Below are 20,906 nucleotides of genomic sequence, written 5' to 3' on the forward strand. Positions count from 1 at the left end.
AGACTTTAGATACAGCCGCATCTCTACAAATGAGTCAGTTTTATGGCTGAGTAGTATTCCATTGTGTGTGTACCACATCTTTATACAGTCGTCTGTTGATGGGCATCTAGGTTGTTTCCATGTCCTGGCTATTGTAAATAGTGCTACAGTGAACAACGGGGTATATGTTTCTTTTTAAATTATGGTTTTCTCAAGATATATGCCCCGTAGTGAGATTGCTGGGTCATATGGTAGTTCTATTTTTCGTTTTTAAGAAACCTCCATACCATTCTCCACTGTGGCTATATCAATTTACATTCCTACCAACAGTGCAAGAAAGTTCCCTGTTCTCTGAATCCTTTCCAGCATTATTTGTGCATTAAAAAAAAAATTATTCTTTTATTTTTTTTATCTTTTGTTTATTAGTTTTTTGTTTTGTTTTTTATTCTTTTGTTTGTTTATGGATTTTTTGATGATGACCGTTCTGACCAGGATGAGGTAATACCTCACTGTAGTTTTGATTTGCATTTTTCTAATAATGAGAATTGTTGAGCATCATTTTATGTGCTTTTTAACCATCTGAAAGTCTTCTTTGGAGAAATATCTGTTTAAGTTTTCCACTCTTTTTTGATTGGAAATTTTTTTTTATATTGAGCTGCATGAGAAGTTTGTATATTTTGGAGATTAATCCATTGTCAGTTGCCTCATTTGCATATATCATTTCCCATCCTGAGATTCTTCTCTTTGTTTTGTTCATGGTTCCCTTTGCTGTGCAAAATCTTTGAAGTTTAATTAGGCCAATTAGTTTATTTTTGTTTTTATTTTCATTATTTTAGGAGATGAATTGAAAAATATATTGCTGCAATTTTTGTCAGAGTGTGTTCTCCCTATGGTTCCCTCTAAAAGTTTTATAGTATTTGACCTTACATTTAGGTCTTTAATCTGTTTTAAGTTTTCTTTTGTGTATGGTTTTAGGGTATGCTCCAGATTCTTTATCCTGCAGGTAGCTGTTCAGTTTTCCCAGTGCCAGTTATTGAAAAGACTGTCTTTCTGTCGTCGTATATTCCTGTTTCCTTTGTCATAGATTAGATGACCATATGTGGGTGGGTTTGTCTCTGGGCTTTCTATCCTGTGCCATTGATCTGTATGTCTGCTTTTGTGCCAGTACCACACTGTCTTGATGACTGTAGCTTTGTAGTGTAGTCTGAAGTCAGCCTGTAGTATAGCCCGACCCCTCCAGCTCCATTTTTCTTTCTCAAGGTTGTGTTGGCTGTTTGTGATCTCTTTTATTTTCATATAAATTGTAAAATTTTTTGTTATAGATCTGTGAAAAATGCCATTGGTAGTTTTAATACGGATTTCATTGAACCTGTAGATTGGTGATATAGTCATTTTCACAGTATTGATTTTTCCATTCCATACACCAGAAACATGATGTATCTCTCTATCTGAGTCATCTTTTATTTCTTTCATCTGTATCTTGTAGTTTTCTCAGTATAGATCTTTTACGTTTTTAGATTGGCTTATTCCTAGGTATTCTGTTACTTTTTTTGTGGTGGTGAGTGAAATTGTTTCCTTAATTTTTCTTTCCGATCTTTCTTTGTTAGTGCATAGGTATGCATACAAGAGATTTCTGTGCAGTAATTTTGTATCCTGCATCTTTATCAAATTCTAGTAAATTAGTTCTAGTAGTTATCTGGTAGCATCTTTTAGGATTTTCTGTGCATAGTACCATGTCATCTGCAAACAGTGAATTTTACTTCTTTTCCAGTTTCAATTCAATTCAGTCATTCAGTCATATCCGACTCTTTGCAACCCCATGGACTGTAGCATGCTAGGCTTCTCTGTCCTTTACCATCTCCCAGAGCTTGCTCAAACTCACGACCATTGAGTCAGTGATGCCATCCAACCATGTCATCCTCTCTCATCCCCTTCTCCTCCTGCCTTCAGTCTTTCCCAGCATCAGGGTCTTTTCTAATGAGTCAGCCCTTTGCATCAGGTGACCAAAGTATTGAAGCTTTTCAATTTCAATTTCTTTTTTTTTTGATAGCTGTAGCCAGGACTTCTAATACTATGTTGAATAAATGTGGTAGAGTGGACATACTTGTTGTGTTCCTGATCTTACTGAAAATGCTTTCCACTTTTCACCTCTGAGTATGATGTTATCTGTAGGTTTGTCCTATATGGCCTTTATTATTTTGAGGCAGGTTACCTCTAAACCCACTTTCTGGAGAGGTTTTTTTTTTTTCCTTAATCGTAAAAGTGTGTTGAATTTTGTTAAAAATTTGTTTTGCATCTATTGAGATAATCATATGGTTTTTATTCTTAAGTTTATTAAATATGATGTATCACATTGACTGATTTGTGTATATCGAGTAATCTTTACATCTCTGGGATAAACCCCACTTGATCATGATCCTTGTAATGTATTGTTGGATTATGTTTGCTAGCAGTTTGTTGAGGATTTTCGCGTCTGTGTTCATCAGTGATACTGACATGTAATTTCGCTTTTTTTGTGTGTGAGATCTTTGGTTTGGTATCAGAGTGATGGTGGCCTTTTAGGTGAGTTTTGGAGTATTCCTCTAATTTCCTGAAAGAGTTTCAGAAGAGTCGGTTTTGTTTCTTCTCTAAATGTTGGATAGAGTTTGCCACAATTTCAGTTTCATTTCTTTCCATTGATCTGTTCATATTTTCTGTTTCTTCATGGTTCAGTGTTGGAAGGTTGTATCTTTCTAAGAACTTGTTCATTTTTTCTGGATTGTCCATTTTGTTGACCTATAGTTGCTTACAGTAATCTCTTCTGATCCTTTGCATTTCTGTGGTGTCAATTGTAAGTTCTCTGTTTTCTTTTTCAATTTTATTGATTTGAGTCCTCTCTCTCTTTTTCTTGATGGGTCTGGCTAAAACTTTGTCAATTTTGTTCATCTTCCCAAAGAACCAGCTTTTAGTTTCAATGATTTTTGCTATTGTTTTCTTTGTTTCTGTTTCATTTATTTCTGCTCTGATTTTTATAATTTTTTTATTTCTACTAACTTTGGATTTTTTCTTCTTTATCTAGTTGCTCTAGGTGTAAGATTAAATTGTTTGAGATTTTTCTTGTTTCTCTTGGTAGGATGGAATTGCTGTAAGCTTCCCTCTTAGGACTGCTTTTGCTGTATCCCGTAGGTTTTGGGTTGTGTTGTTGTTATTGTTTTTCTCTATATTTTTTGGTTTCCTCTGATTTTTTCAGTGATCTCTTGGTTATTTAGTAGCATATTGTTTGGCCTCCATGTGTTTGTGTTTTTGACTTTTTTTTCTTGTAATTGATTTCTAGTCTCATAGTGTTGTGTTTAGAAAAGATGCTTGAAATGATTTCAGTTTTCTTAAATATTCAAGGGGCCTTCTCCTGATGTGGTAACCTGTCCTCTTCTTCAGCCACTCCCCCACCCCCACCCCAGCCCCACCACCCCAAGATTATGGATTCCATCTCGTTTCCTCTTTTGCTTTATGTCTCTTCTCTTCATCCTATCTGGTCATTTGGGGATCTTTTCTTGTCTTTTAATGTATCCAAGATCCTCTGCTAATGTTCAGCATGTGGTGTGTTCAAATTGTTTCATTTGTAGATGTAATTAGTGATGTGCTTGTGAGAAGAAGTGAACCTCAGGTCCTTCTGTTCCAGCATCTTGACTGGTCTCATCTCCTTATATGTTCTTTAAGTTATATCTGAAGTAGTTTTTTTCCCCTAAAAAAAACTAGGTGTGTACCTTTCTCGGCTTTAATTTGTTTTGAGGCATACTCTATTCTTTGTAGAAATCCAACTCGATTTTCATCCTGGTGTGTGACATTGTCCCCTGATATTATATTTATAAATAATTCTCTCCTTTTTTCATTTTTATGTAACTCTTTATAATAGTGATAAATACTCTTTTGATAAAATGTAATATTTGTTATATTTATCTTCTCTTATCCTCATTTTCTTAGATTCCAGGTTTTTTAGGGTAGTTCTATTTTTATTTCTTTTTATTTGTTTTAAATATTTATTGTTAAAATTTATTTGACTGTGCTGAGTGTTGCATTACAGTCTTTGATTTTCATTGTGGCATGCAAACTCTGAGTTGTGGCATGCAAACTCTGAGTTGCAGCATGCAAACTCTTAGTTATGGCGTGCAGTATTTTTAGTTGCGGCATGTGAACTCTTAGCAACAGCATGTGGTATCTAGTTCCCTGATGGATCATATTTGGCCCCTCTACATTGGGAATCTAGAGTATTAGTCAGTGGAGCACCATGGAATTTCCCAGGTGTTTCTTTTCTTTTTTCTTTTCTCATTATTGCAAAACTGTGCCTTACATATATAGGCACTCAAATATATGTTGAATTTTAAATGCACTTATGATTTTTATATGTTCAAACAATAATATGCAATTTCATAGTTACTGTAGTAGCCGTAAATATTCTGTTATAACCACATGAAAAGTACTGACATTTAATATTGCAATTGAATTTCAGTAGAAGATGGTGGTCTAAGCTGGCTAAGGAAGTCTTATCAAAGAATGAAAGAACAAGCTGAGAAACAAAATAGAAATTTTGAGGACATTGTAGCTGAAAGATATGGGGTAAGTCTTGGTATTTAGGAGATAAATATTATTTTCAAAGTTATATGGAAATTGACTTTAACTTTGTTAGTGTTTTGTGCTAGGATACATTTTTTAATTGACTTGATATTAAATTTCAGTTCTAACTCTCTTCAACTGCTGAAGCCATGTTTTTCATTTCATTTTTAGATAAACCTGTGAGCGTATTTAAATATAAAATTTAATGAATATGAAACTTAAGTAAGGACAGTTTAAGAATGTATGTTTTTAAAGTAAAAGCAGCATTTTCTTATTGTGAAGAAATTTCAATAGTATAGGAAAGTCTCCATAGAATATCTTTTGATATTAGTACTGTTTTTTCTTTGCTTTTAGAAAGTGATATTTATTCATTTTCTTCCAGTTTTATTGAGATATACTTGACATACAGTACTGCATAAGCTTAAGTTATGCAACATGATCTGTCTTACTTAAAACATGGCATGATTACTGTGTGTGTGTGTGTGTGTGTGTGTGTATAAAACAATGGAATAATGAAGCAATATATTTTAGAACCAGCTCCCCCATTCACAATGTGTGAATAATCTTTCTGTTTCAGTAGCTGTTGATGTCCTGTTTTTTAAAATTTGAATAGAAAGAGGTTTAGAAAGGAGTAAACAAAAAGTGAGAGAATTGTTATTGGCAGAGACATTACTTTGCCAACAAAGGTCCATCTAGTCAAGCTGTGGTTTTTCCAGTAGTCATGTATGGATGTGAGTGTTGGACTGTGAAGAAAGCTGAGTGCTGAATAATTGATGCTTTTGAACTGTGGTGTTGGAGAAGACTCTTGAGAGTCCCTTGGACTGCAAGGAGATCCAACCAGTCCATTCTGAAGGAGATCAGCCCTGGGATTTCTTTGGAAGGAATGATGCTAAAGCTGAAACTCCAGTACTTTGGCCACCTCATGCGAAGAGTTGACTCATTGGAAAAGACTCTGATGCTGGGAGGGATTGGGGGCAGGAGGAGAAGGGGAATACAGAGGATGAGATGGCTGGATGGTATCACCGACTCGAGGGACATGAGTTTGAGTGAACTCTGGGAGTTGGTGATAGACAGAGAGGCCTGGCATGCAAAGAGTTGGACATGACTGAGTGACTGAACTGAACTGATACACATATATACATACCTATATTTGCATGCTGTGCTGTGCTCAGTCACCCAGTCAAGTCTGACTCTTTGCAACCTCATGGACTATAGCCTACCAGGGTCCTTTGTCCATGGAATTTCCCAGAGAAGAATACTGGAGCAGGTTGCCATTTCCTTCTCCAAGGGATCTTCCTGACCCAGGGGTTGAGCCTGCATCTCCTGTGTCTTCTGCACTGCAGGCAGATTCTTTACCCATTGAGCCACCTGGGAAACCCCATATATTTGCTTTGGCACAGACAATTTTTGGAAGGGCACATATGAAGCTAAAATAGTTATTTCCAGGGAGTGAGATTGTTGGGGATTCTACTGATGAAAGAGACTTTTCCACTTTGGACCATTCTCCACTTTTTATGTATTCTTTAGAAAACAAATATGCATTTCTTTTGTAATTGTATAAAATGGATGTGAGCTTGAGTGAACTCCGGGAGTTGGTGATGGACAGGGAGGCCTGGCAAGCTGCATTTCATGGGGTCGCAAAGAGCCAGACACGACTGAGTGACTGAACTGAAGAGAATCTATATTAATATTTTGATATATATATATATATAATTTTTTCCTAATTATTATATAATTTTAAAATAGTTTTACAAAAGTAGGCATATAGACTGGGCTTCCCTGGAGGTTCAGTGGTAAAGAATCTGCCTGCCAATGCAGAAGACCTAAGACACGCAAGTTTGATCCATGGGTTGGGCACATCCCTTGGAGCAGAAGATAGCAAACCACTCTATTATTTTCGCCTGGAAAAATTCCGTGAACAGAGGAACCTGGAGAGCTTCAGTTCTGGGATCAGAAAGAGTCTGACAACAGACATAGCATAAGCTTACAGTCTCCATTCTGTTTGTTTCAAACTTACACAAGCAGACATAGTTGGATGCCAGTAAATACATACATTTTAATGATCTCTTAATATTTATACATATATTTGTATGGTGGAGGTGATGGAATGCCAGCCTAGCTATGTAAAATCCTAAAAGTTGATGCCTTTAGGATTAAAAGATGCTTTTAGATTAAAGTGCTGCACTTAATATGCCAGCAAATTTGGTTATTCTGCAGAGGTCAAGGACTGGAGAATATCAGTTTTTATTCTAATCCCAAAGAAGGGCAATGACAAGGAATGCTCAAACTGCTATATAATTGTGCTCATTTTACATGCTAGCAGGGTAATACTCAAAATCCTTCAAGCTAGGGTTCAACAGTACATAAACCAATAACTTCTCAGTATATCAGCTGGACTTAGAAAAGGCAGAAGAACCAGATTACCAAATTTCCAACATTCATTGGATCATAGGAAAAACAAGAGAGTTTCAGAAAAACATTTACTTCTGCTTCACTGACTACTCTAAAGCCTTTGACTGTGTGGATCAAAACAAACTATGGAAAATTCTTAAAGAAATGGATATACCAGACCACCTTACCTGCCTCCTGAGAAACCAGTATGCAGGTCAAGAAGCGACAGTTCGAACCAGACTTGGAAAAACAGACTGGTTCAAAATTGGGAAAGGAGTACATCAAGTCTATATATTGTTACCCTGGTTATTTAACTTAAATGCAGAGTACATCATGTGAAATACCTGACTAGATGAGTCACAAGTTGGAATCAAGATTGCTGGGAGAAGTATCAGCAACCTCAGACATGCAGATGATACCACGCTGATGGCAGAAAGCAAAGAGGCAAGAGAAACTTGATGAACATGAAAGAGCAGAGTGAAAAATCTGGCTTAAACTCAGCATTCAAAAACCTAAAATCATGGTATCACTTCATGGCAAATAGATGGGAAAAAAATGAAACCAATGACAGACTTTATTTTCCTGGGCTCCTAAATCTCTGTGGAAGGTGACTGCAGCCATGAATTAAAAGATGCTTGTTCTTTGGAAGAAAAGTTACGACAAACCTGGACAGTGTATTAAAAAGCAGAGACATCACTTTGCTGACAAAGATCCATATAATCAGACCTATGGTTTTTCCAGTAGTCAAGTAGGGATGTGAGAATTGGACCATAAAAAAGGCTGAGTGCTGAAGAATTGGTACTTTCGAACCATGGTGCTAGAGAATACTCTTAAGAGTCTTTTGGACTGCAGAGAGTCAAAACAGTCCATCCTAAGGGAAGTCATCCTTGAATATTCTTTGGAAGGACTGGTGCTGAAGCTGAAGCTTCAGTACCTAACTACCTGATGCAAAGTTCTGACTCTTTGAAAAAGACCCGGATGCTGGGAAAGGCAGGAGGAGAAATGGACGACAGAAGATGAGATGGTTAGATGGCATCACCTATTCAGTGGACATGAGTTTGAGCAAACTCTGGGAGATGGTGAAGGACAGGGAAGTCTGGTGTTCTGCAGTCCATGGGTTGCAAAGAGTTGGACATGACTTAGTGACTGAACAACAACCCATTATTTATTTATATTAGTGGAGACATATTTATATGTTTTTATTTTTTTCCCTGTTAAACAGCACTGTGATAACCATCTTTTCCAATGAATGTTGTGTACTTACCTGGTTATTTTCTTAAAAGAATCACTAAAAGTGAAATTGCCAATTAAAGGATATGGATACTTACAGTGAGATATATATTGCAAAATTTCTCTGTAGAAGGATCGAAGGAATTACACTCAATAAAATTACTTTTTTTCATATGATTTTCAATAGTAGTATTATGTTTTCTAGAGTCTATGCTACTGTGATTGGTAAGCAGATATTTTCTTTGCTTTTATTTTTATCATTTGTTTACTAATCAGGTGGATTCTTTTTTTTTTTTTCATATACTTTTTGCCATTTGATATGATTATTTGTAGTATTTACTCATTTGGGGATATTGACTTAAGACCTTTTAATAAATCTTCCTGTTAGTTTCATGTTTCCTTTTTACTTATATTTGCTATGCTGCTGCTGCTGCTAAGTCACTTCAGTCGTGTCCAACTCTATGTGACCCCATAGACGGCAGCCCACCAGGCTCCCCTGTCCCTGGGATTCTCCAGGCAAGAACACTGGAGTAGGTTGCCATTTCCTTCTCCAGTGCAAGAAAGTGAAAAGTGAAAGTGAAGTCGCTCAGTCGTGTCTGACTCTTTGCAACCCCATGAACCGCAGCACTCCAGGCCTCCCTGTCCATCACCAACTCCTGGAGTTCACTGAAACTCATGTCTGTTGAGTCAGTGATGCCATCCAACCATCTCATCCTCTGTCATCCCCTTCTCCTCTTGCCCTCAATCTTTCCCAGCATCAGGGTCTTTTCAGATGAGTCAGCTCTCTGCAGCAGGTGGCCAGAATATTGGAGTTTCAGCTTCAACATCAGTCCGTCCAATGAACACTCACGACTGATCTCCTTTAAGATGGACTGGTTGGATCTCCTTGCAGTCCAAGGGACTCTCCAGAGTCTTCTCCAACACCACAGTTCAAAAGCACCAATTCTTCAGCACTCAGCTTTTTTTATAGTCCATCTCTCACATCCATACATGACTACTGGAAAAACCATACCCTTGACTAGATGGACCTTTGTTAACAAAGTTTTGTCTCTGCTTTCTAATATGCTATGTAGATTGGTCATAACATTCCTTCCAAGGAGAAAGCGTCTTTTAATTTCATGGCTGCAGTCATCATCTGCAGTGATTTTGGACAGTATGAAAAGGCAAAAAGATGTGACACTGAACGATGAACTCCCCAAGTCAGTAGATGCCCAATATGCTACTGGGGAAGAGTGGAGAAATAGCTCCAGAAGGAATAAAGAGACTGAACCAAAGCAGAAACAACGCCCAGCTGTCAGTGTGTCTTGTGGTGAAAGTAAAATCTGGTGCTTTAGAGAAGAATATTGCATTGGAATATTAGATCCATGAATCAAGGTAAATTGGAAGTGGTCAAACAGGAGATGGAAAGAGTGAACATTGACATTTTAGGAATCAGTGAACTAAAATGGTCTGGAATGGGTGAATTTAATTCAGATGACCTTTATGTCTGCTACTGAGGGCAAATCTCTTAGAAGAAAGGGAGTAGCCCTCATAGTCCACAAAAGAGTCCAAAATGCAGTACTTGGTTGTTGTCTGAAAAACAACAGAATGATCTCTGTTTGTTTCCCAGGCAAACCATTCAGTGTCACAGTAATCCTAGTCTATGCCCCCAATCACTAATGCCAAAGAAGCTGAAGTTGAGCGGTTCTATGAAGACCTACAAGACCTTCTAGAGCTAACACCCAAAAAAGATGTCCTTTTCATCATAGGTGACTGGAATGCAAGGAAGTCAAGAGATACCTGGCATAACAGGCAGGTTTGGCCTTGGAGTACAAAATGAAGCAAGGCAAAGGCTAACAGAGTTTTGCCAAGAGAACACACTGGTCATAGCAAACACCCTTTTCCAACAACGCAAGAGATGGTAGACATCTGGTGGACATCACCAGATGGTCAGTACCAAAATCACAGTGATTATATTCTTGGAGCAGAAGATTAGAGTCAGCAAAAACTGACTGGTTCAGATCATGAACTCCTTGTAGCAAAATTCAGACTTCAAGTGAGGAAAGTAGGGAAATCCACTAGGCCATGGTTATATGACCTAAATCAAATCCCTTATGAGTATACAGTGGGAGTGACAAATAGACTCAATGGAATAGATCTGATAGAGTGCCTGAAGAACTATGGACAGAGATTTGTAACAGTACAGGTGGCAGTTTCCCCATCTATTTCCCATGAAGTGATGGGATCAGATGCCATGATCTTCGTTTTCTGAATGTTGAGCTTTAAGCCAACTTTTTCACTCTCCTCTTTCACTTTCATCAAGAGGCTTTTTAGTTTCTCTTCACTTTCTGCCATAAGGATGGTGTCATCTGCATGTCTGAGGTTATTGATATTTCTCCTGGCAATCTTAATTCCAGCTTGTGCTTCTTCCAACCCAGTGTTTCTTATGGTGTACTCTGCATAGAAGTTAAATAAGCAAGGTGACAATATACAGCCTTGACATACTCCTTTTCCTATTTGGAACCAGTCTGTTGTTCCATGTCCAGTTCTGACTGTTGCTTCCTGACCTGCATATAGGTTTCTCAAGAGGCAGTTCATTCTGAAGAAGATCAGCCCTGGGATTTCTTTGGAAGGAATGATGCTAAAGCTGAAACTCCCATACTTTGGCCACCTCATGGGAAGAGTTGACTCATTGGAAAAGAGTCTGGTGCTGGGAGGGATTGGAGGCAGTAGGAGAAGGGGATGACAGAGGATGAGATGGCTGGATGGCATCACCAACTCAATGGACGTGAGTCTGAGTGAACTCCTGGAGTTGGTGATGGACAGGGAGGCCTGGCGTGCTGCGATTCATGGGGTTGCAAAGAGTTGGACACGACTGAGCAAGTGAACTGAACTGAACTGACAGGTGACAGTGATCAAAAACATCCCCAAGAAAAAGAAATGCAAAAAGGCAAAATGGTTGTCTGAGGAGGCCTTACAAATAGCTGAGAAAAGAAGAGAAATGATAGTCAAAGGATAAAAGGAAAGATATACCCAATCTGAATCAGAGTCCCAAAGAATAGCGAGGAGAGATAAGAAAATCTTCCTAACTGAACAATGCGAAGAAATAGAGAAAAACAATAGAATGGGAAAGACTAGCGATCTCTTCAAGAAAATTAGAGATACCACGTTTTTCCAGTAGTCATGTATGGATGTGAGAGATGGACTATAAAGAAAGCTGAGCACCGAAGAATTGATGCTTTTGAACTGTGGTGTTGGAGAAGACTCTTGAGAGTCCCTTGGACTGCAAGGAGATCCAACCAGTCCATCCTAAAGGAGATCAGTCCTGGGTGTTCATTGGAGGGACTGATGTTGAAGCTGAAACTGCAATACTTTGACCACCTGCTGCAGAGAGCTGACTCATTTGAAAAGACCCTGATGCTAGGAAAGATTGAGAGCAGGAGGAGAAGGGGATGACAGAGGATGAGATGGTTGGATGGCATCACTGACACAATGGACATGGGTTTGGGTAGACTCCAGGAGTTGGTGATGGACAGGGAGGCCTGGCGTACAGTGGTTCATGGGGTTGCAAAGAGTCGGACACGACTGAGTGACTGAACTGAAGTGAATTGAAGGGAACATTTCATAAAGAGGTGGGCACAATAAAGGATAAAAATGGTGCAGACCTAACAGAAGCAGAAGATAGAAAGAGGTGACACTAATATACAGAAGTATACAAAAAAGATCTTAATGATCCAGATAACCACAGTGGTGTGATCACTCTCCTAAACTCAGACATCTTGGAATGCGAAGTCAAGTGGGCCTTTGGAGGGATTGCTATGAACAAAGATAGTGGAGGTGATAGAATTCCAGCTGAGCTATTGCAGATCCTAAAAGATGATGTTCTGAAAGTGCTGCACTCAATATGCCAGCAAATGTGGAAAGCTCAGTAGTAGCCACAGGACTGGAAACAGTCAGTTTTCATTCTAGTACCAAAGAAGGGCAATGCCAAAGAGTGTTAAAACTACTACACAATTGCACTTATTTCACATGCTAACAAAGTAATGCTCAAAATTCTCCAAGCGAGGCTTTAAGAGTATATGAGCCAAGAACTCCCATATATTCAACCTGGATTTAGAAAAGGCAGAGGAACCAAAGATCAAATTTCTAACGTTCATTGGATCCTAGGAAAGCAAGAGAATCCCATTAAAACATCTACTTCGTTGACTATGCTAAAGCCTTTTCACAGGAAACTGTGGAAAGTTGTTCAAGATACGGGACTACCAGACCACCTTAACTGTCTCCTGGGATACCTGTATGCAGGTCAAGAACCAACAGTTAGAACTGGACATGGAACAGTAGACTGATTCAAAATTGGGAAAGGAGTACTTTATGTCTATGTATTGTCACCCTGCTTATTTAACTTAATATGCAGAGTACATCATGAGAAATTCTGGGTTGGATAAAACATAAGCTGGAATCAAGAGAAATATCAATAACCTCAAGATATTCAGATATCAGATCACATATCACATCACCCTGATGGCTGAAAGCAAAGAGGAATTAAAGAGACTCTTGAAGATGAAAGAGGAGAGTGCAAATACTGGCTTAAAACTCAAATGTTCCAAAAACTAAGATCATGGCATTGGGTCCCATCACTTCGTGGCAAATAGATGGGGAAACAGTGGAAACAGCGAGGACAGACTTTATTTCTTGGTCTCCGAAGTCACTGCAGATGGTGACTCCAGCCATGAAAATAAAAGATGCTTGCTCCTTGGAAGAAAAGTTATGACCAACCTAGACAGTGTGTTAAAAAGCGGAGACATTGCTTTGCCTACAAAGGTCTGGATGGATAGTCAAAACTGTGGTTTTTTCAGTAGTCACGTATGAATGTGAGAATTGGACCATGAAGAAGGCTGATCACGGAAGAATTGATGCTTTTGAACTGTGGTGTTGGAGAAGACCCTTAATAGTCCCTTGGACTGTGAGGAGATGAAGCCAGTCAATCCTAAAGGAGATCAACCTGGAATATTCATTGGAAGGACTGATGCTGAAGCTGAAGCTGAAGCTGTAATACTTTGGCTACCTGATGCGGAAGACAGACTCATTAGAAAAAACCTTGGTGGTGGGAAATATTGAAGGCAGCAGGAGAAGGGCATGATAGAGGACGAGATAGTTGGATGGCATTACCGACTCAGTGGATATGAGTTTGAGCAAGGTCCAGGGGATGGTGAAGTACAGGGATGCCTGGCATGCTGCAGTTCTGGGGTCACAAAGAATCGGACATGACTGAGCGATTGAATAACAATACTGAATTATCTCATCCTAAAATACTGGTTATTCATCAGTTCAAATTTTCATTTATTCTTTTCAGTGTATTTCTCCATTTGTTGTTACATATATATCCTTATCCTCAGTATATTTTTTATTTTTTTCAAGTATATGTTGAATCTTTCTTCCTTTATGTTTTCTGACTTGACTGGTATTAGTCTGCCCATTTTTAAAAAAACTCTTTTCATTACATCTATAGCTCTTTTAAACTGGCTTATCTGGGAAAATCAGTTCAGTTCAGTTCAGTTGCTCAGTCGTGTCTGACTCTTTGTGGAAAATAGTTACATGGAAATGTTGATTACTTTTTCCTGCTCAGTAATACAATATTTAAACTTTCTTGTATTTTTGAAATAGAATTTCAGGACTTTGATATAGACACCTTTCTTCTGTGTTTAAGTGCATTTAAGATGAAGATTGTCATGTTTAAAAAGTATCTTTGCATTCATGGTTTATTGAAAGGTGCTTTTTTGTTAATTTGCTTTTAAATTAGGAGTGAGTATCTAATTTTTATGAAATAACTGTTTTGATGTCCTTTGAGATAAAATTATTTTTTTTCTTTTGTTAATGAGATGAATTGTTTGAACATATTTTCTATCTTCGGGCCATTCTTGGATTCTTTAACTCCTAGTTGATCATGGCATTTACTTTAATATACTACTGAATTAAATTTGTTAATATTTTATTTTGCATTTATATCTTTATATATATTATCTTTATTTTTCTTTTTATCTTTTAAGGGTTATTATAAGTTTATTTTTGAAACTTTGAAGTTTTATATAATTTCTTAATTCTCGAACAGTTAAGAATCAAAGAGTTAGGCATTTTGACATAATGGTTAAAAACATTTGCTGTGTAGTTAAAATAGTCTTGAATTTCAATATCAAGTTTGTTACTCTTGCTCTGTGATCTTAAGCTTCATTTTATTTTTTATTTTAAAGACACGATTATTAGTATCATTCTCATAGAATTGTTGTGAGCACTAATAATAATTTGAATGCTTTTCATCTGCCAGCTACTGTTGTATTACTTCATGTATAATTAAATTTAATTAATAGCCACAATTATACTATTATTTTTATTTAGTAAATGAGGAAACTGAGGCAGAGTTTAAAGAACCAAGATTATGAAATTCATGAATAAATTTGAACCTAGACATTCTATGTAGACCCCATTTAAATGATTCAAAAGGGTAGTACAGTAAGCATTGGATAAATTGTGTCAGCTACTGTTCTTGTTGTTTTTGTTATTACCATATTCTATTGAATTTTAGAAGCCACTAATTATAAAGACATTGTTAATTTATGTATAACCAAGAAAGAAAAAAGTTGCCTATGAGGTAATGCTTAAATTGCGAAAATATCTGCCTTTACTGCCATCATTTTCATTCTGTTCACATTGTCATTAAATTTAAGAAACATGTTAAGCCTAGATTTTTAAAAAAATTTTATAAAATATAATGGATTATCTCTGCCTCATCTAAGATAATGACTTTCCATCTCAACTCTCAGGTTTTATGGAAAGATTTAAAAATGTAAATTACAGTTTACTATAAGTTTAAAAAATATGCCTGTTATCCTTGACAGTTATATTCTTCACAACTATAAGAACAATTATTTAGACTTAACCATTACATTTGCCATTTAGTTTATGGCCTGAATTCCTTTTCTCAAAGATACCTGCCCTAACTCATTTACGGTTTGGCTTAATGATAAATTCTAAGGGAGTAATTTCTCCCTTAGAATTAGTAAGTAACGTACTTTCTGATATGTTGCATTTCAGAAAATGCCTTTCTTCTGTACATGTCAAGGAAAGATAATTTGACTGAATTGAATTTTTATTTAGAATTATTTTTCAAAATTTCATCTTCACTTCATTATCTTCTAGCACTTAGTGAAAAGTTGTTAACAGTCTTAACTTCCTTTCCTTTGTTGGCAGAATGTTGTTTACTTGTTCACATTCACTCCTTCCTCTGATCTGATCTTTGTGAAAAATTTATTTTCTGCACGAATTTTAAGACTCAGGAATTAGGATTTTTTTTTATGTATGAGTTTCTGTATGCTTCACTTTCTTCCTTCCCCAAAGGCTATTGGATGAGACCTTTGGATCTAGAAAATTAGCTGGGGAAATTTTTTTGTTAATGCTTCTACCATCTTTGGTTTTTCCTTCTGAAAGTATATGCATGTTCTGTAGAATTAATTGTCCATGTGTCTTTTTGCTATAACTTATATTTGTTTACCATCTTTTCCCAAGTATAGCAAATTCCTAGGCTAGTATTGAATTTGCAGATTTGGATTCAACACTTTCTGTTGTTCTATTCACTACCTGTCTATCTTAGAACATAGTTTTCTTTGTCTTTCTTGCTCTTGAACTGCTCTTCTTTTCATAAGAGTCTGTTTTGTTTTGGCAATGCAGTAACATCTTGAATCTCACTGATAATAGGAAATATCTTTTAAAATATTATGTCTTTACTGATTTCTGAATTCTGTTTTATTTTAATGCTGGGCATTTGGTCTAAATGGCTTTTTTTGAGCTCCCAGAATTTTTTTATTATTTGGTAATTTTTCTTTGATTATTCATATTTTTTAAAATATTCATTTTATAGCAGTGTGTTTCCTTGCTCTGGCTGCCGCAACACAGTTCCACAGAGTGGGTGATTTAAACAACAGCAATTTATTTTCCTAAAGTTCAGGAGAATTGAAGTTCAAGATCAAGATGTTAGAGGGTTTGGTTTCTTCTGAGGCCTTTCTTCTTATTTCATAAGTATCTGCCTTCTAGCTCTGTCCTCACATGGTATTTTCTCTGTGTGTGCATATTCTCTGTGTGTGTGCTTATCTCTTTGTGTGTCCACATTCTTCTCATTACAAGGATAGCAATCATACCGGATTAAGGCATAACCCAGTGACCTCATTTTAACTTACTTTAGTTCAGTTCAGTCACTCGGTCATGTCCCACTCTTTGCGACCCCACGAATTGCAGCATGCCAGGCCTTGCTGTCCATCATCAACTCCAGTCACCTCTTTAAAGATCCTTTCTACAAATGTCACATTCTGAGGTTCTGTGGGTTAGGGGTTTGACATATGACTTTGGAAGGGGTACATATTTCAGCCTATGTCATTTAGGATGATTGTATAGGTCTTTCATTCCCCTTTTTAAGTTTTTTCTTTCATTGTACTACATGACAATGTATCATGACACAGTGGCATGTGGAGTACAAGTCATTGAGCCATTTTTAATTTTAAATAACTTGTTGAATTTTTCCTCCTTTCTAGTCAATGGAAGAATTTCAGTTGAAATTAAAAGAAGCTGAAAAAGCTGCATTTACGAAAGAGGATGGTAGACGAGAACGGTGGAAGAAACCAGCATACTCAGATAAAGCACACAGTAGTCAAGAAAGTGGAAAATCAGACTTGGTAAAATATAATAAAAGTTCAAGAGGTGGATATAATACAACGGATATTGCAAACAGTATCACTAAAGATAAGTTTAGTGGTGATGAAAAAGATGGTAGATCTGTGTTTTCAGAAACATATAGAAGAGAACCCAGTCCAAGGAAAAATCAAGAATTTTCTTCTCATGTAAATTTAAGAGCTAAATTCTTAAGACCCTCTGATGATGAAGAAGTGTCATTTCATAGCAAGGACAGCAATTTTGAACCATCTAGTTCATCTTCAGCAGTAGTCGCTCAAGATTCTGTGCATCGTGGCTTTCGAAAACCCACAGAGAACAGTGAAGAAAGTTTATCATGCTGGAGTCGATTTGGGAGGGGAGACAGGAAACATTCAAATCAAAAACCACTAGAAACCAGTCACAGTATTGACCATGGATACGTTTCAAAAAACGTGAGAGAAAAATCACAGGAGGAAGGCTTGCGAGAGGACTCTGGGACGAAAGAACATCTACAGGATACAAAATCTTCACTTGCCAGGTATTCTGTCATTTGTTTTCTAAACCAATGAATGAATACTAAGGTCCAGAGGATTCAAGATACTGAACTGTACTTTTTAGAGCATTAGTTACTGATTAGGTATGTTATGATTTTTTTTCTTAAATTTGATGTAAGAGATAAGATATGCACCTTTTAACAGTTCAGTAGTTTCATTTTATATATTGTATTTCATTTCAGTTTATTTAACAAAAAGCTGAAAGATGAATTCAGTAGTGAATATTTTCTTAAAACTTGCTTTTTTGCAATCTATATAGCTAAATGACTTTAATAGTTCTTATAAATGGATACGCTACATAACATATTTTGGTAGATTTTGTTCAGTTCAGTTCAGTCGCTCAGTCATGTTCAACTCTTTGCAACCCCATGGACTGCAGCATGCCAGGCTACCCTGTCCATCACCAACTCCTGGAGTTTACTCAAACTCATGTCCATTGAGTCGGTGATGCCATCCAACCATCTCATCCTTTGTCGTCCCCTTCTCCAACCCCCTTCAACTTTTCCCAGCATCAGAGTCTTTTCAAATGAGTCAGTTCTTCACATCAGGTGGCCAGAGTATTAGAGCTTCAGCATCAGTACTTCCAGTGAATATTCAGAACTGATTTCCTTGAAGATTGACTGGTTTGATCTCCTTGCTGTCCAGGGACTCTCAATAGTCTTCTCTAACACCACAGTTCAAAAGCATCAATTTTTCAGAGCTCAGCTTTCTTTATAGTCCAGCTCTCACATCCATATATGTCTACTGGAAAAAGCATAGTTTTGACTAGGCGGACCTTTGTTGGCAAAGTAATGTCTCTGCTTTTTAATATGTTGTCTAGGTTGGTCAGACTTTGTTAGTACTGCCATATTACTTTCAAATGAAATTCATACATATTTAAACACACAGTCATAACTGTCAATATCACATGCCTACTGGAGGTCTGGGAGACTGAAGGAAAATATGCTGCCATAGCCCAAATATGAAGTGAAAAAGATACGTGAAAGATCTTGCAGAGGGAAGCATGAATTTTGGTGGTGGTTTTGCAGAGAAGGAAATCCACTTTGATAGTTGACAGGATTTATAGCTAATGTTAGAGTTTTGAAAGCAAAATATAGTTAAGATAGTGATTGTACATATAATGATTAGAAAAATCAGTAGCACTAACTGCTTTTGTTATTCTTGTCCCTGTAGCACTTGTATATAGGGCTGAGTTATTCAGTCAGGAAACCCAGGTTCAGTGGGTCATTCCTAGGAAACTTGATTTAGCCATAGGGTTGACACTGTTTGAAATAGCCATAAGTAGAAAATGTGTATCCAAAGGATAATAACTAACCTGTACTTGAATGATTGTTAAAATATGTTTTAAAGTACCACCAAATGAATGGGACGCTAAAGGAAAAGATTTTAGGAAGTAATAGAATTCATTGGTGGCAGTAGTAGGTGTAAGCTTTGTGGTTTCGGGTCCTGAGTCTGGTAAATCACTTTTGTTAGTTACTTCATCTGAAGCTGCGGATTATAAAGCCTGGTGTGTAGCTTTCAGTAGAAGGGAGGAAGGGAAGCTGGCAAAATCCAGACTGAGTGATGGGAGGCCCAGTCATATGGGTTCTGGTTCAAATCAGGGCTTCGTTCCTAGGAAATGAAAGGAGAAATTCAGTTATACTGACTGGATAAACATGGCAGGGTTTAGAGAATGTCTGAGGCTATCCACATATATAATTGTCCAGGTTTCATTCCAGGTACTCTGGAAGGTAGACTATCTTCAGTCCCAGTTGCTAGAAACATGTAGAAGTGGGATGAAGCTCTTTATTTCCTGATATCATTAGGATTGGCTTAACAGTTGGGTAATCTGTAGGTATTTCTGTGACTGCTGCTAAGAAGAGCATATAAGCAGTCTCATATTGTTAGTATTCCTTTTGGTTCTATAATTGCTTCATGTTGGTATGTTGTATCTTAAGCTTCTGATAGAAACACTGTAATATGGGCACTCACTAAAAGCTTGTGTTGTGGTCTGAAGACAGTATTCTTTGTTAGCTGTGTTAATTTTGATGTTACAGATACTTTGAAGCTTTCTGTTAATTTCATAGTTGACTGGGAGAGGGAAATTATCCACATATATGTGAAACAAAAAAAAGAATTCCTGAGCATGTAGCGTGGTATAAAGTAAGAAAACAAGAATACGACCTTGAAGAATGCCTGTTTTCAGGGATTGGAAGGATTCAGTGAAGGATTATTAGAAGTTGTCAATTTGTCTGAACATTATCCTGGGTGTATGTTGAATTTTTTGTAAAATGCCAGAATTCTAGGGAGCTTTAAAACCTGTGAATTTTAGAACTAAAAAAAAAAAAAAATCATAGAACTGATTTTAGAACTAGAAGAAATCATAGACTGTCCCAGGTATTTTCCAGATGCAGAAACTGAGGCAACTGAACTTGTGCCTTGCACAATGTTATATGACTAGGGTTGCCAGATTTAACAAATAAAAATGTTTGGACATGCTTAAACTAAAAAAGTTTTTTAACCTGAAATTAAAATTTTACTGGGTGTCTTGTGTTTTATCTGGCAGCTGTATGTAACACTTGTCCATTTTCCGGGTCTGTGACCTTCGTACAAGAGATAACATATAATTGCAGTCATCTCTTGTTATCACCAGGAAGTTGGTTCCAGGACACTAACAGATACCCGAATCTAGGGATGCTCAAGTACTTTATATAAAGAGGCATAGTATTTTTACATACAACCTACATATGTTCTCCCATATACTTTAAATCATCTACAGATTACTTTTAATACCCAGTACAATGTAAATACTATGTAAATAGTTGTAAATACAGTGTAAATGCTGTGTAAATAGTTGCCAACTCTATGCAGATTAGGTTTTGGTTTTTTAAACTTTCTGAAATGTTTTTCCTAAGTATTTTCAATTCATGGTTGATTGAATGTAAACCCCGTGGATAGGAAAGGGCTGACTGCCGTTTTGCATAAGGGACTTCAGTATCTGGAGATGTTGGGTCTTCAGAGGGCCCTGGGATACACCGGCAGATGCCTCTACTGATCTGAATCTTGTTTCTTTCCAGTCAGTGTATCTTAAAGATCTTTCCTTACCAGCCCATATGTATGTGCCTTTTTTTTTCATTGTAAAGTCTCTTTAATATTCTGTTGTAAACCTTAGAGATAGGCTAATATTTCTCATCAGTTTTGTTTTGTTGGGCTTGGGTAGTTTCTAGTGTGTTGCTCTAAATAATACTGCAGTGAATAGTTTTGTACATTTATTTTTGCATACAAGTTAAATACAGCTGTAAAATAAATTCCAAGAAGTGGAATTGTATTTATGTATTTCATTGTACTAACCAATTTACACTCTTACCAGTCATATATGAGAATCACTTTTCTCTCCTTGCTTGTAGTATTATTGAGGTTTTTAATCTTTGCCATAGGTACATTTAAGGAATAGAAACTTTCATCAGTTTGCACGTAAGTATGAGTGAAGTTTGGCCTATTTTTATA

The 20,906-nt window shown here is 36.9% G+C and overlaps 1 protein-coding gene across 2 annotated transcripts in view; it reads left to right on the forward strand.

Moving 5' to 3' along the window:
- The window catches only part of CWF19L2 (CWF19 like cell cycle control factor 2), a 149,386-nt gene that overhangs the window by 47,385 nt on the left and 81,095 nt on the right, over positions 1–20,906 (forward strand). For both annotated transcript variants that reach the window (XM_068988643.1, XM_068988642.1), the window contains 2 exons: positions 4,466–4,572; positions 16,749–17,404. In XM_068988643.1, coding sequence (XP_068844744.1) covers positions 4,466–4,572; positions 16,749–17,404 — 763 coding nt within the window. The remainder of the gene's footprint in view (positions 1–4,465; positions 4,573–16,748; positions 17,405–20,906) is intronic.

The sequence above is a fragment of the Capricornis sumatraensis genome, chromosome 16, assembly GCF_032405125.1.
Source record: "Capricornis sumatraensis isolate serow.1 chromosome 16, serow.2, whole genome shotgun sequence".
NCBI classification, from domain to species: domain Eukaryota; kingdom Metazoa; phylum Chordata; class Mammalia; order Artiodactyla; family Bovidae; genus Capricornis; species Capricornis sumatraensis.